At 35.7% G+C, this 16063-nt stretch overlaps 1 protein-coding gene across 1 annotated transcript in view; it reads right to left on the reverse strand.

Annotated features, from left to right (window-relative positions):
* EFCAB13 (EF-hand calcium binding domain 13) overlaps positions 1-16063 on the reverse strand; it is an 81156-nt gene that overhangs the window by 28559 nt on the left and 36534 nt on the right. The window contains exons 11-17 of the mRNA XM_006159102.3: positions 14962-15033; positions 13908-14405; positions 11842-11979; positions 9017-9088; positions 6412-6555; positions 2259-2333; positions 140-283 (exon numbers count right to left, since the gene is read on the reverse strand). Coding sequence (XP_006159164.1) covers positions 140-283; positions 2259-2333; positions 6412-6555; positions 9017-9088; positions 11842-11979; positions 13908-14405; positions 14962-15033 — 1143 coding nt within the window. The remainder of the gene's footprint in view (positions 1-139; positions 284-2258; positions 2334-6411; positions 6556-9016; positions 9089-11841; positions 11980-13907; positions 14406-14961; positions 15034-16063) is intronic.

Here is a 16063-nt window from a genome sequence, read left to right on the forward strand (position 1 = left end):
GGGAATGTGAGAAAGCAAGCCGCCAGGTCCAGGACTCTAACTGGGGTCGGCCATGTGGGAGTCCAGAGCCCTTAACCACCATGCCACCTGCCAGCCTCAATCCTGTATACCTTTTAATTTTAGCATTTAGAATACTCACCATCAACTGTTGCTAGTTTCAGTGCAGCTACAAATTCATCTTTCTTTAAATTGCTATTCATACCAGACAGAGTGTTCCATAGATCAGAAACATCCATCTTCTCCTTGCTGAGATTGTGGAAATTTTCTACAGCATCAGACAATACTAAAGGGTAAGCAAAATATAAGTTTAACAATATGCTTAACCACAGAGTTAATACAGTAAAATACTATCTGAAATAGCCAAGAATTAAGGTTTTTATAGTTAAGAAGATAACAAACATAATATAAATGAATTACCAATTTTCAAATATTAAAACTCAAAAAGAGATCAGCAGGTGGCAGGGTGGTTAAGGTGCTAGCCTCCCACATGGCCAACCATGGTTCGAGTTCCAGATCTAGCAACTTGCTTTCTCACTTTCCATCTCTCTTTCTCTCTGGTCAAATTAAAATAATAACAACAGGGGAACCAGTTGGTGTAATGGCTATGTCACTGGACTCCCACGTAGTCTACCGCAGTTAAAGTCCTGGACCCCGCGGGTTTACGCCGGGCGCGTGTGCATGCATGCCCAAGATCCTGAGAGGAGAATGGAGGAAAAGGGACTGCGGTGCGACCATCCCCCCTGGGGGGGGTGATTTCTCGTTTTCTATCTCTCTGTCTCTCTCTGTCTTTCTGGCGAGCGCATGCACCCTATAGCGAAAACCTCTCAAAAAAAAGTAATAATAACAACAATAATAAAGTTAAATTAAAATAATTATTTTAAAAATTCGACAAAATATTTAATATCCAACTTAATTTATCTTTGAAGACACTGAAAATTTTCAGGAGCTTATTGTGTTACCACCCCTGAATAATCATTATAAACAATAATTTTCATTAAACTGTAGATTTATACCTCTAAATTCACAAACATCTGTAAATGAAACACTGAATTAAATAGTTCTTGTTCTATACCTCCTCCAAAAATTGTTCCCTGACTTCTACTTCCTCTTCAATCTATCAGTGCATTCAATGGAAAAAACTTTTGTTTTTATTAAAATTTCAATAATTTCAATTTAAAAAAACCTTTTTAGGGTTTCGGGGTGTTTTTAGATGTTTGCCATAGAGCATGTGCACTTTCTGGAAAGGCAGAGAGAGAGAGAAAGTAAGAAATCACCCCTCTGGGGAGATGGCCATGCCACAATCCCTTCTCCATTCTCCTTGCAGGATTTTGCACATGAACACACGTGTCCATCATGTTTTTCAAGCTGCTGTGTCCAGGACTTGAACCATGGAATCAGCCATGTGGGACCCATTATCTTAACCACTATACCACCTTTACTCCATTAAAAATACACACACATGGGAACCAGCAGTTAGCGTAATGGCTATGTCGCTGGACTCCCACGTAGTCGACCGCGGTTCGTGTCCCGGACCCGGTGGCTTAAAACTCGCGCTGGGCGCGTGTGCGTACATGCCCAGGATCCCGAGAGGAGAATGGAGGAGAAGGGATTGCGGCGTGACCATCCCCCCTGGGGGGTGATTTCTCGCTTTCTGTCTCTATGTCTCTCTCTCTGTCTGTCTGGTGAGCGCACGCGCCCTGTAGCAAAAACCTCTCCAAAAAAAAAAGATAAAAATACACATGACCTTACATATATGGTGAACTTCTTCGTGTAGGAACTATCTTCTTCGTGTTAGCATATTTACAGCCTAACATAAAAAGCCTGGTACGTACTAATGGCTCATAAACATATGGAATAAATTGGAAGCTAGAAAGAGATGAAACAACTAAAACCAAAAATTCTGCATATTAGTATCCGAGCCACTAGATGGCACTACTTTCCCAAAGTGGGAAGATAATTTTAAATCCTAACCTAAAATGAATCTGATATTCTCAGACACGGCCCTAGCTTTCTAAAAGTGTGCAAATGAAAAGTAAGATTATAATGGTTTGCAATTCATTTGTATGTGGTATTCATTCCAGAGTTAGGAGTCAGCAATGGAGAAGATGAAGACCAAACACAGCAGCAGAAAGCAAGGCATTTATTTGCCTAATAGACTGTGGGATGACTAGCTCTCTCAGTATCTTTCCCTTAAAAAAAAAAAAAAAAAGTCAAACCATTTGATCCACAAAATCACAAAACATAATGTTCTTACTTACATAATTTTTCAGAAAAGCGTTCTGTGTTGGTCATCATTGTATCGACAAGTTCTTTAAAATTCACTTTTTTGATTTCTAAAGAGAAAAGAAACACATTTTCTTCAGTATCTTTAAGTATTAAATTATCATGACAAGAATTGAATTATATGAAGTAAGTTATATATTCAGGGAGATAGAATATCCAGCAGGTAACAGCAACCACTAAATATGATATAAGTATAAAGGGAAAAGCAATTCAACTTACAGACAAATAATAAACACTAAAAAATACCCCCAAAAAATCAAAATTCTTCTAGTGCCTCGTAAGTGTATAATAGTATAATATTTTAAACTTTACTATACATTATCTTGTCGGTTTCACAACAAATCAGTGAGAATATGTTGGTGAAGTATTAGTGTATTATTTTATAGATCACTAATAACGTTTATACATTTTTCCCCAAGATCACAGAAAAAAATGAAAGATCAGAGTTTAGAAGCGAGCTCTCTCAATCCCTGGTCCCTTAAACATCAGGCTACCATTTATACTAAAATCCTTATTCCAATATAGTATTGAACCCATTAGACATTTTAATAGTCACTTTATACCTACAAAATATATTTCCTTAATTATATATAATTATATATCCAACATTATAATGAATTTCTAAAATTTTAAGAATTTTCTAAGGCCACATATAAAGGCTTTATACAGATAGGATGAGCTTTTTATAACCTTAGCCCTTTGTTCAACCCATTAAGAAAACAAAAATCTAACACAACTGCAAAAGGTAAGTCTCAGCCTAGTTCCCATTCCTATATATATATATGTATTTGTTATTTATTTTTTGCTATAGGGTGCATGCACTCACCAGAGAGACAGGGAGGGGAAGGAGGAAGAAATCACTCCCCCAGGGGGAACAACCACACTGTAATCCCTCCTCTCTACACCTCTCAGGATTTAGGGCATGCACGCACATGCGATCGGCATGATTTTCAAGTCACCGAGTCTGGGACTCAAACTGCAAAGTTGATGTGGGATCCAATGCCTTAACATCCATGCTACCTACTGACTCCAATATTGTATTTCTAAGAAACATTTGCATTGTTCTGTATGTCTATAGTTCATTTTCACTGGTGTATAATTTTCCATTATATGAATACATCAATGATGTATATAACAATTAATTTATACATTCTGTGACTGAACATGTTGTTTCCCTCCCCCCCCCTTTTTTTAATAGTTAAAATTGATGTTGTGGGGCTGGAAGGTGGCATGGTGGTTAAGGGTACTAGACTCCCACATGGCCGACCATGGTTCAAATCCCAGACCTGGTGGCTTGTTTTCCTCCCTCTCTCTTTCCCACTTATCCCTCTCTGGTCAAATTAATAAATGGATAAATAAAGTAAAATAAAGTAATTCTGTAAAAAAAAAAAAAAAAGAAAGAAAAAAGATTGATGCTGCTATAAACATTCTTAAACATATCTTCTGCTATATAAGTAGAAGATATTTTCTGGGATTTGTAGATATGAGGAGAATTTTTACACAATTAGTAATGAAAACTTTACAAGACATTACATTTTGCTTTCCAAAGTAGTATTTAGCACTTTCATCATATTTACCAATACTTAGACTGATTTCCTAATTTTTGCCAGCTTAGGGGTATAAAAAAGTATTTCACTGTGACTTAAATTTTTCATTTCCCTGATTACTAATGATGTTAAGAATCTTTTCATATGATTGCTAGCAACTTGTGTCTTCATCTAGAAGTAGCTGTTCTTGTAATTCAGTCATTTTGCTATTGGACTGTTAATCTATAGACATTTCCTAGATATTCTCTGCAATAAACATTGTCAGTGAGTCATAAATAATCACTCAGTTTTTGTGGCTTATATTTATTATTTTGGGTATTTTTTTTTTAAGAGAGAGATTTTTGCAATAGGACGCGTGTGCTTGCTGGAGACACAGAGAGACTGAGAGACATAGTGAGAAATCACCCCTCTCCCCCAGTGGGGATAGCCATGCTGCAATCTCTTCCTCTCCATTCTCCTCTCATGATTTGGGGCATGCACGTGCATATGTACCCAGCGTGAATTTGAAACCACTAGGTCAGGCATTCAAACTGCAGCTGTCTCGGTGGGAGTCCAACGCCATAACCACTACACCACTTGCTACCCCCTTTGTGATATATCTTTTCTTTTTTTTAAGAGAGATTTTTGCCATAGTATGCATGTGAACTCGAACCACAGTCGGTCATGTGGGAGTCCAGTGCCCCACTACACCACCTGCCAACCCCCCAGTTGGAATAACTAAAAGCTTTTTCATCAGATTGTCAGAAAAGTCATGACACAGTTTTGCATAGAAAATATGTCAAAACTTATCTGATGACCCAGTGTTTTGCTGTTGTCAAATTTACCAGTCTTTTCTAGTTAATGATGCTTTTATATATTAAAAATCCTTCCTAACTCTAACTCAGAAAGTGTTTCTTCTATTTTTTCTAAAACATTTAGTTTTAAAATATAGAAATTATTACCCAATTTGGTGTAAGATAAGAATTCAATGCCATTTCTTTATTTAAATAATTATGTCGGCCATATAAAAAATGGTCTTTTTCTCCCCAGTGATCTGTCACCTTATCGTATATGTTTCTATGCATGTATGGATATGTTTGGAAATTCCTTATCTTTGGCCAATTTCTCTATCCTAGTACTATTCTCATACTGTTTTAATTAGTGTTGATAAAAAAAAGTGTTGATATCCAGGAAAACAAGATCCCTCTCACCACCACACACACACACACACACACACACACACACGGTGACATACATGTTCTTGTTTAAAAGTGTTTTAGGTATTCTTAGCTCTTCATTTATACTAATATTAGAATTAGGTCATCAAAAAATATCAGGGTTGTGGGATCAGCAGATAGCGCTGTGGTTACATTGCTGAACTCTCTCATGGCTGACCACGGTTTGAGTCCCAGACCCAACAGCTTCAAATTCACGCCAGGTATGTGTGTAGGCACGCCCAAAATCCAGAGAGGAGAATGGAGGAGAAGGGGCTGTGAAGTGGTCATCCTCTTGGGGCAGGGGGGTGCTTGCTTTCTGTCTCTCTGTCTCTCCAGAAAGTGTACACACTCTTTAGCAAAAATCTCTCTAAGAAAAAAAAAATCAGTATATATTAGAATTGCTTTGGATAATTATATTAATTACAGAATCAACAGTCTTTGCTCTCTGAATCCCATAGCCATGGAATATTACCATTTATCTAGGCTTTCTTTAATGTCTTAACAAAGTCTTACCATTTTTATACACACACAATTTATATTAGATGTGTTCCTATTTCTTTTTTACTTTTACTATGGAAAACGTAAAACATAAAATTGGTAAAACATTATAATGAATACTCATGTATTATCCCTAGCATCAAAAATTACAAACCCACAGATAGTTTTATTTCACCTAAACCCCACTCACTTGTCCAGCCCACTCTACCTTTTCCCTTTAGAAAAGTTGCTGCTAAGATATATAAACATAGATACTCAAAACTGGTATACCTTCTTGTGAATTGTGTCTTTGGCATAATAAAGAGCCCTTTATTCCATTTAATGCCTTTTGTCCTGGCATGTATTTTGTCAGATAGTAAGATCATGAACACCTGCTTTCTTTTTGTTTGAAAAATGTCTAAAAGACTATCAATACTGGTTATTCTATATCATGAGCTCTTGCACATATTGTTGAACTTTTTAGTATTTTTGTACTACTTTTTTTGGGGGGGAGGGGGGAGAGGTTTTTGCTATAGGGTGTGTGCACTCACCAGAGAGTCAGAGAGACAGAAAGTGAGAAATCACCCCTCAGGGGGGATTGGCCATGCCATAATCCCTTCTCCTCCATTCTCCTCTCAGGATCTTGGGCACACACACACATGCGTCCAGTGTGAATTCAAGCTACCGGGTTCGGGACTCGAACCATGGTCGATTACATGGGAGTCCAGCAACACAGCCATTATGCCAATTGCTGGTCCTATATTTTTGTACTTTCTTTATTGGTTTAATTTTAATAGACTTTCTCTTGTAAAAACAATAAAGTAATTATTCTGAAGAAGGAAAAAAGTAGTAAACTAATCCTTCTTCCAGATGTGACAACTTGGTTTGCCTAAAAATGTATCACTTACCATCAGCTTCTGTCAGCTCTGTAAGCTTCTCAAATTCTGGCTTGGAAAGATAAATTCCAAAATTTTGAAGACAAGTATTTAAGTGCTCAGAATCAACATTTTCATCCTTAATTTTGTCAACAGCATTTATAACATCAGTCAACACTAAAAATAAAACAGTATACTAATAATCATTAAATATTGATCATAAGATGAATTTCAATTCTAACATTAAATTAACAAAAACACAAATCACTTTAGAAATTTCTATACTAAAATGCAAAACCAGAGTCTTTAATAATACTGAAAATCAATAAGTATCAAATTAGAGTCAAAATTACATAATTCTACTTTGCTATAGTCTCTGTACCTAGGAAAGCACCAATTTAATTACTCTAAAATAACACAACAAAAAATACATAGGACACAAGACCAGCAGGTATTGTGGAAGTTAAGGTTCTGGATCCCAACATGGTTGATTGTGCAGTTCAAGTCCTGAGCCCACTGGTTTGAAAAAATTTGACGAGCATATTTGCATGAGTGCCCAAAATCCCGAGGGGAGAATGGAAGAAGAGGGATTGTAGCATGGCCATGCCCCTGGGGGTGATTTTTCACTTTTCCTCTCTCTGTCTCTTCCCAGTGACTGCACACACCCTATGGCAAAAATCTGAAGAGGAATAAAAAAAAAGAGAGAGAGAGAGAACACAAACAGGAACACAAATAGTGTAAAATTTTTCAATTTAATGAAACAATTTTAAATTCCCTAGTAGTTTATTTATCAGCAGTAAAAACTCAAACCCAAATGATAAACTGAGATAAAGTATTAGGGAGATACGTGGTCCAGTCCTTGATAAATTCATCTTAATCTTTCATAAATATAAAAATTATTATTTAGAAATAATTACCCTACAGCTTTTCTTTATAATACTTTGAAATTTATATTTCATAAACTTGGGTAGTATTTCCTCCATTAAATTTAAACTGTTAATTTTTCCTGCAATAGAAACATTTTTAAATTACTTAGCAAACTACAGAACTATTAGGGGAGTTGAATAAGAACTCATGTGATTCAATTCGATAATTTCAAATCATTTGAAGGAAAAGAAATGAAAAAATTGTACTTACACACACACACACACATACACACTCTAGAACAAATCAAACTCAAATAGGTTTTCTCTAGTAGTCCATTAGGATAGGTAAAAAAAGCTAAGTAGTAGTAGAGGGCATTAAGTCCATTTTAACTAGTTAATTCTCTTGTAGCAGCCACTGAAAATCATTATGAATTACTAAACGAATTGATTATGAAAATGTCTGAATTTGATGATTCTTAAAAAGATTCTTTAAAAGATGTTTTTATGTAAAAATAGTGCAAGATACATGCTCCTGTCTTGCAAACAAAATGTTAAAGTGAAATAAATTCTGATTTAAAAGTTAAAATTACTTTTTAAAGCTTACTTATTTATTGACAGAGAGAGAGAAAGAAAGATAGGTACCCTTGACAAGGTCTCACCACATCATGATCCCCACCCCCTCAGACTTCTAGCCAGCCAGGATTTTGGGTACACCATGAGCACTCTTGGTGTTTTAAGGTTAACTCAAATCCAAATGCAAACCCAAGGCTGGCTCCATGGAGTATCAGTAATGTGCTGCACAAGAGAAGCTGGATCCAACATCGCAATGTGGTTCAAATCTCTGGTCTGGTCAGCCAAAAACACACCAGGCATGTGTCAGAGTACTCAAGATACCACAGGCTGCAGAATTGGAGGACAGGGATCTCTTTGTCTCTCCTTCTTTCTCTCTCTTGTGTGTACTCATGGGCTCTATCATGAATTTAAAAAATAATAATAAATCACTACAAGCAAAACAAAGAAGAGAAAAAAATAAGATTATAGTGATAGTTGTACAATCCTAAGAATTTAATAAGAATCAGTGGATTGGCAATTTTATACACATAAATTATACCTTGATAAAACTGTTTTTTTCTTGGACAGGTTTTTGCTATAGGGTGTATGCTCTCACCAGAAAGACACAGAGACAGAAAGTGAGAAATCACACCCCAGGGGGGATGGCCACACCACAATCCCTTCTCCTCCATCCTCCTCTCGGGATCTTGGGTACACACGCACACGCGCCCAGCATGAGTTTAAGCCACTGGGTCCGGGACTTAAACCACAGTTGACTACATGAGAGTCCAACGACATAGCAGTTACACCAGCTGTGGTCCCTTGAATAAACATTTTTAAAAACGGTCTCAAAGGTTAATCAATCCAGTCTTTAATTCAAACAAGTTCCTTAACCCTCTCAAAAAAATCAAAAACAAAATCACCCACTAAATCCTTATCCATGGTGCCAATTATGTATTTGATCTCCTCATAAACCTTGGTATTATTGTACATTTATGCAGCACTTTTCACTTTGTAAAATACAAATGACAACTCTTTGAGGTAAGCAAATTCACGATTATTACCCGTTATAACATATTTTTTAAATAGGCAATCCACTTGTCTAAGTCACAGCACTATTCAGCATCTATTCAAAAGCAAACCCAATACTATTGAGTCTAATTCCTCTCAGCCTAATTGCTCTTTCTTCCAAATCATTTTAAAACAAGTTTTCTACCTACCATTGTATTCAGGAAGACTTCGTTCCTTGTAGAGAGCACTTATAAAGTCATCTAACTTCACCATTCCATTTTCTGTTAAATAAAGAGATTAGATTATACATTCTGTTGTATTTTTCATAAAACATAAATTTATAATTTAACACAATTATGAAGAAAACTTACTTAATCATACTTGAGGGATCAACTTCATATCCTATCTTCTAATATGATTCTTAATAAATTAGGTAAGTTCATTTCTTTTCACAATTAAGAGCATAGTAATGCAAAAAATATGCTAGGCACCAAGGATACAAAAATAAGTAAGACAAAGTCCTTGCCTTTTCAATATCTATTCATGCAAACCACTGAGTAGATACTAAGTTCTTGATATAGTAAAAATGAAAGGTGTCCATATAGATGGGCCATGAGAACATTAAGGAGTCTATTTCATACCATCATGAAAACCCACAAAATATGTATTCTATTGTCACTGTAACAATACTCACCAGCCTTGACAGACTCAAGGATACCCATCCTTATCCCTAGTATCCATAATCCATGTGTTCCAATTAACTACTGGGCTATTGAGAAAGTCATGACACATTTTTGCATAAAAAGATAACATCGTGACTTTCCTGACAACCTAATACATATTTTTAAATATAAATCCTCCAAAATAATCATACTAATCCTAATAAGAAGCAAAAAGTAATTTAGTTGCCTCTCTCTAGAAGAAATTCAGCTTAGTTGTTGATAAAAACAACTTCTCTAATTTAAAAAAAAAATAAATCCTCCCTTGAAACTTAAACTTTGCTTTGAATTTAGAGGGCTGATTGGGATATATGCCACACAGCATTTAAATACTGTCTGCCTTGATTGCTTAAGAATCATCAACTGGAGACCAGCAGTTAGCATAATGGCTATGTCGCTAGACTCCCATGTAGTCGACCACAGTTTGAGTTCTGGACCCCGGCAGTTTAAACTCACACCAGGCACATGTGCGTGCGTGCCCAAGATCCTGAGAGGAGGATGGAGGAGAATGGATTGCAGCGTGGCCATCCCCCCTGGAGGGTGATTTCTCATTTTCTGTCTCTCTATCTCTCTCTCTGTCTTTCTGGTGAGCGCATGCGCCCTATAGAAAGAAAGAAAAAAAAAACCTCTCCTCCCCGCCCCCCAAAAAAGAATCACCAGCTGGCCGGGGAGGCAGCAGATGGCATGGTAGTTAAGGTGCTGGACACTCCCACATGGCTGACCACAGTTCAAGTCCCAGAACTGGTGGCTTGTTTTCTCACTTTCCTTCTCTCTTTGTGTGTGTCTCTCTCTGGTCAAATTAAAATAAATGAGTAAATAAATAAAACGAAATAAATAATACTTTAAAAAAATTACCAACTCGGGGCCAACAGATGATGTAGTGATTACATCACTGGACTCCCACATGGCCAACCACAGTTTGAGTCCTGGACCTGGTAGCTTGAAACTAACGCCAGGTGCATGTGCATGTGTTTCCAAGATACCAGGAGCAGAATAGGGAAGGGATTGTGGAATGGCCATCCCCCCCCCCCAGAGGTGATTTCTCACTTTCCCTCTCACTCTCTCTCTCTCTCTCACTCTGGAGAGCGCACGCAGCCTAAGGCAAAAACCACTATTAAAAAAAAAAAAAAAAAAAAAAAAGACAGAAAAGAATCACCAGCTCTAAATTACCTTTATCTTTTGGAATGTCCAATTATTTCTCCTCAGATCCCTAGGCTATTTACTTAGAAATTTTATACCCCTTGGATGTGTTGTTTTAGAGCCTGAACCTCTCTATAACCAGATCAGCCTCTCCCAATGCCTGACCTATCTAAGAAGACATACCTAGAGATAGTGATAAAGAGCCTTACTGGAACAATTTTGAAATATAAAAAGCCTTGCCCCTCCAAACCAATATGTTAGGTCAAAACTTCCAGAATTTTTTTTTCTTTTTACTTTCTTAATATTTTTAAAGAATTATTATTTATTTAACTTAATTATCATTTTTATTATTTTTAAAAATTTTCTACAGAACACATATGCTCACCAGAGACAGAGTGAGAGAGAGAGAGGGGGAAAGAGAGAAAGCAAGCAGCCAGGTCCAGGACTTGAACCACAATCAGTCATGTGGGAAATTCAGCACCCTAACCACTATGCCACCTGCTGGCCCAACTTCTTTAGATTTTTAAATCTGCTCTTCTGAATCTTCTTCAAAATAGCCTATTTTGGGGCTAGCCATGGGTAGTAGTTAAGATGGTTGGATCTCACATGACCAACTGTACAGTTACAGTCCTGGACTTAGCAGCTTGTTTTATGTGCCCATATCCTGAAAGGAGAGCGAAATGGAAGAGAAAGGATTATAGTGTAACCATTTCCAATGGGGGTGGGGGGTGAGGGGACAATGCTTTCTCACTTTCCCTCTCTCTACTGCAAGCTGGCAAAGCAGAAAGGAAGGAAAGAAAGAAAAACGGAGGGAGGCCCATTCTATCCCATTTCTAGCTGAGAGAAATTTTTCCAGTTTTCTCACATCTTTTTTTTTTTCTTTTCTGAGAGAGGATGTATATTTTTACTGGGGGGTCGGGGGGGAGGAGGGAAGCGTCCCTCATAGAGAATGGTCATGCTACAATCCCTTCTCGATCTCTTACTCCTTTCGATATTTTGGGCACACACACACTGGTATGTTTCTGAAGCTGCCTAGTTCTGGACTCGAACTACGAGGTTGGTCATGTGGGATCTGGCTGCCTCAACTACTAGGCCATGGATCTGGACTCCAACATGTAATACTATCCCATAAATATCTAATTTTCTCCATAAGGTTAGTAGTATCAGTCTCTCACCATTTTTAGTAGTATCTTTCACAATCTTCTGGAACTCTTTATCTGATAAAGAAATTCCTACTGAAGGCAAAAGGGACTGAAGTTCTTCTGCAACAATATAATTTTCTTGAAGTTTACTGATAGCTTCACAGGCATTTTCTATATAAATATACAAAATGTAGAAAACTATTAAGCAACAGAATTTATGTGTCTAAAGCAATTAATTGGTATCTAAAAATTTTATCTAGTAATCAGATAACAAATATAGGTACTAATATTTCCTTATAGAAGGTCTGCTTTTCTCTCCACCTGCTATTGTGTCTTAATTATACTTTATTTCAAACACAAAACTGTCTTAAAGTTCTATAGACATTTATAAACTACTTGTTTGGAGAAACAGCCTGTTATAGTGACACAGCCAACACAGCTTGCTTCTGATTAAAAATAATCAAGAACTCCAAGAGATGAAACACCAGTGTGTTTTATTTAGATTCTAGAATTCCAAGCAAAAATGGAGAGTTCTACCCCTTCCCATCAATTTAGCCTACCATGCTTTTGATTAACAATTTTTGAATATAAAATCCTAGAAGCAGACACAGAAGAATCACAAAGGCCTCTTACCATGACACACCGAGATGAGCACAATATTACTTCTGTAGTATTGTGACCAAAAACCTGAATTTGTTTATGAAGAAATGTAAGAAAAATCCAAAATGAAGGGCAGCATACTAAATAACAGTCAGTATTAAGCATACGTGACAACTAAATGTATCGTGTATGATCCTGGGTCAAATACTGGCAGAAAAAGGGCATTCATGGGATAACTGACAAAATTTGTATGAGTTCTGTAAATTAGTAAGCAGTATTGTATTACAATTAATTTCCTGGTTTGGATCATTGTTACGGAAGTTATTAAGATCTGAACACTTGGAAAACCAGACGCAGAATATAAAGAAATGTTTTTAGTACTTTTGCAATTCTTATGAGTATAAAATTATTTCTAAATGAAAACTTAGGAAAAAATGCTTTAATTTAAATAATGGAGGCATTCATATATCCCAGATGCCCAATCAATTACCATCAATTTTTCTGGGGGAATTTCTATCAAATACACTGTTTTATACATCTCTATAAGCAGAACATGAAGTATGACAGTGGTAAGTGGCATTATTTGAGTTTAGTAACAGCAGGAAGGTACATGTCACTTTCTTCTGAAGGCCTCTTCTACCCATTGGCTCAGTATCTACTATTTCAATTATTTCTTTAACCAAGGGCCTTATTCTTATTGAAATATGAAGAATCTGCAGAAAAAGAAATGAGGCACAGAGTAGCACATGTAAAGAAAGCAGAATGAATGTCCCTGTGCTTCCTTACTAGATCATGTTCTTTTTTCAACTGAGTTATCTAAATTATGCATTAGTGTATGAATCACTAATTTTTCACTAAGCACTCATCTTAACTGTTCTAGTCAATACAATAAAAGGGTCAGTAAAGTTTTTAAAGAGAAAAAATATGAAAGTAGCTTCATCAGAGGACAGCAAGAATAAACATTTAATTTGGGTCAATCCATAGTACTTTTGTGAAGAAAGTAGCACAGAAAATAGCACATATATTGGTTGGAAAACTACTAATCAACTCTTAGAGTTGTATAGTATTAATTATTTTCTCTTGAAAATCTCTATAAGAGATAACACCTAAAATACTATGAAAATCACATATTTAAATTATGAACTCTAGCAAAAATTTCACATATACTTCCTAAACACTTGTTTTTAAAATTACAAAATAAACACTTCCAAAGGAAAACAGGCCGTATCCTTTCTAGGGAACAGAGTGACTTCATTTAATCACTGAATCAATTTTTCAGAAAAAGTTAGGTTCTATCAAAAAAGAATGAATATCTGGAAAGGAATTACCATCAAATCACTGTATTGTATCTAATGTTCTATGTATCAGAAGTGGTGGTTACCCAGGGTATTGACAGCTGAAATGCTTGCAACTATATCATCATTCATTCATTCTGCTTCTTTCTGTGATGACTAAAAAACTCAAGGACCTAGATTCTGGCATACATGTGCAATACTGACCCAAAGCAGTAACTGCAGTCTTTTCCTTAGATGAAACCTGTTGTAGGATACTTGAATGCCTTCTCACTGCTGGTTTCTTAAGTTCCGAGATAGTAGAAATATCACTTTTATCCAGAGACTTACTGAGGTTTGTAATACTCTTGAAGCTTTGTGGTTTAGACTTCGATTCATGAATTTCATCCTTCTCTAAATGTTTTCTAAAATTTAGTTCATTCTTGGAATTTGGTTCCTGGAATCCTACATCACTACTGTCAATTCCATCCAGAAATTTTCTTATTTGCAAAGTACTTTTCGGTCTTTTCAATTCAAGGTCATCACTCTCTTCTTTAATTTTACTATGTAGATGTTGAAGGTTTTTTTTATTTAGCCTTTTGGATACTGAAGATTCAGGTAGTCTGGGAGATAAGCTGCTTTTCTTCCTATATTGTAGATAGCCTTCTGCTACATTTGATAACTTTCTGTCTGATGTGTCATCCAAGGCTGACCCTTCCATAATTGCTAAGTAAGACAAATATATTCAGTTATTTCATTCACCTTCACAATTTGTAATAGATTTCAAAAATATTAACTAAAAACGATATTTTTAAAATGACAACTAAGTTATAGTAAGTAGGCATTATTCACAATAGCCACAATATAAAATCAACTGCCTATCAATAGATGAATAGATAACTAAAATGTAGCATATATAACAGAATATTATACAACCATTAAAAGAAGAAAATCCTGTCATTTGAGACACTGATGAACCTAGAGAATATTATCTGAAATGGAATAAACCAGGCACAGAAAAACAAATAGTGTGTGTTATTTACATGGTAGATCTAAAAAAGTTTATTAATTTTAAAAAGTAGAAAGTAAAATGGAGGATATACCAGGGGCTGGGATCAGGGAGGGGTTGGGGAGATGCTTATAAGAATACAAAATTTCAGTTAAACTCAAGAGTAAGTTTAAGAGATGTATTGTAAAACATTGTGACTCTAGTTAATAACAATGATTGTATTTTTGAAAATTTATACACAAAAAATTGTTATAACAATTATAGTTCACTTACAAACATCCTCATACTGCTGCAGTAGCTCATTCAAAGTAAATACAATATCTCCAATATCCACCATGTGGTTATCTGTAATAGAGAGAATAACTTCAAATACTCAATTTACTTTTGAACACAGATTATAACTGCAATCCTATTCTAATATTAAAACAACACAGAAATATGTGGAAATAGGAACAGAAAGCCAAGTATTATGAGTTTTTAATAATACCTAGAATGGTGGATTATTAAGTAAGCACATGCTGAAACATAAGACGAAGACTATAGTTTTTTCTTTCATAAGAGTTTCCCATTTTAAGCACCCATGCTAGATTATAGGCATGAGGATGAGTTCAGATTTAATGACCTTGAATAACTGTGCACAGAGGTAGAAAATGCTTTGTCCAATAGTTCTTTCCTCCAAGTATTTGACTTTACTGACTGTCCAAAGTGACAAAGATTGGAAATTGACTTACCTACCAATAATAATTCTGGGTTTGCTCTTTAGTCTAGTCATAAGAAAACAACTATTCAATACAATAGTTGCCTTTTATTTGTAATTTTTCTTTCTGCAGTTTCAGTTACCCATGATAGAGCACATTATAAAATGTTAAAAGGGAAACTGCAAAAATGAACAATTCTTAACTTTCAAATTGTGCACAATTCTGAACAGTGTGAGAAAACCTCATACTGTGCCAGCCTATTTCTTCACCAAAAGGAAAAGTGGAAGCACAGTACAACAAAATATTTTGAGAGAGAGGCTATAGTCACATAGGTTTTATTATAGTACATGCCTATAATTGTTCTTTCATTTTAAGTTATTGGTGTTAATCTCTTGCTGTACCTAATTTATAAATTAAACTTTACCCTAGATACATATGTATAGGTATAAACATAGTATCCATAGGGTTCAATACTATCCATGGTTTCAGAGATTCATAGAGGGTCTTGGAAGATATCACCCACAAAAAAGGGGAGGGGAGTGGTTTACTGCAGTATGCATAAATGAAGACTCTAAGAGAAAAATACAAGTTTTTAAAGTGACTTCTGAATCAAAGAATTAAATTATATACAGTATAGTTTTGGTGTTGGCTGAGTTTGATTCACTTCTAGCATTCCT

The sequence above is a fragment of the Tupaia chinensis genome, unplaced genomic scaffold, assembly GCF_000334495.1.
Source record: "Tupaia chinensis unplaced genomic scaffold, TupChi_1.0 Scaffold000624_1, whole genome shotgun sequence".
Taxonomy (NCBI): domain Eukaryota; kingdom Metazoa; phylum Chordata; class Mammalia; order Scandentia; family Tupaiidae; genus Tupaia; species Tupaia belangeri.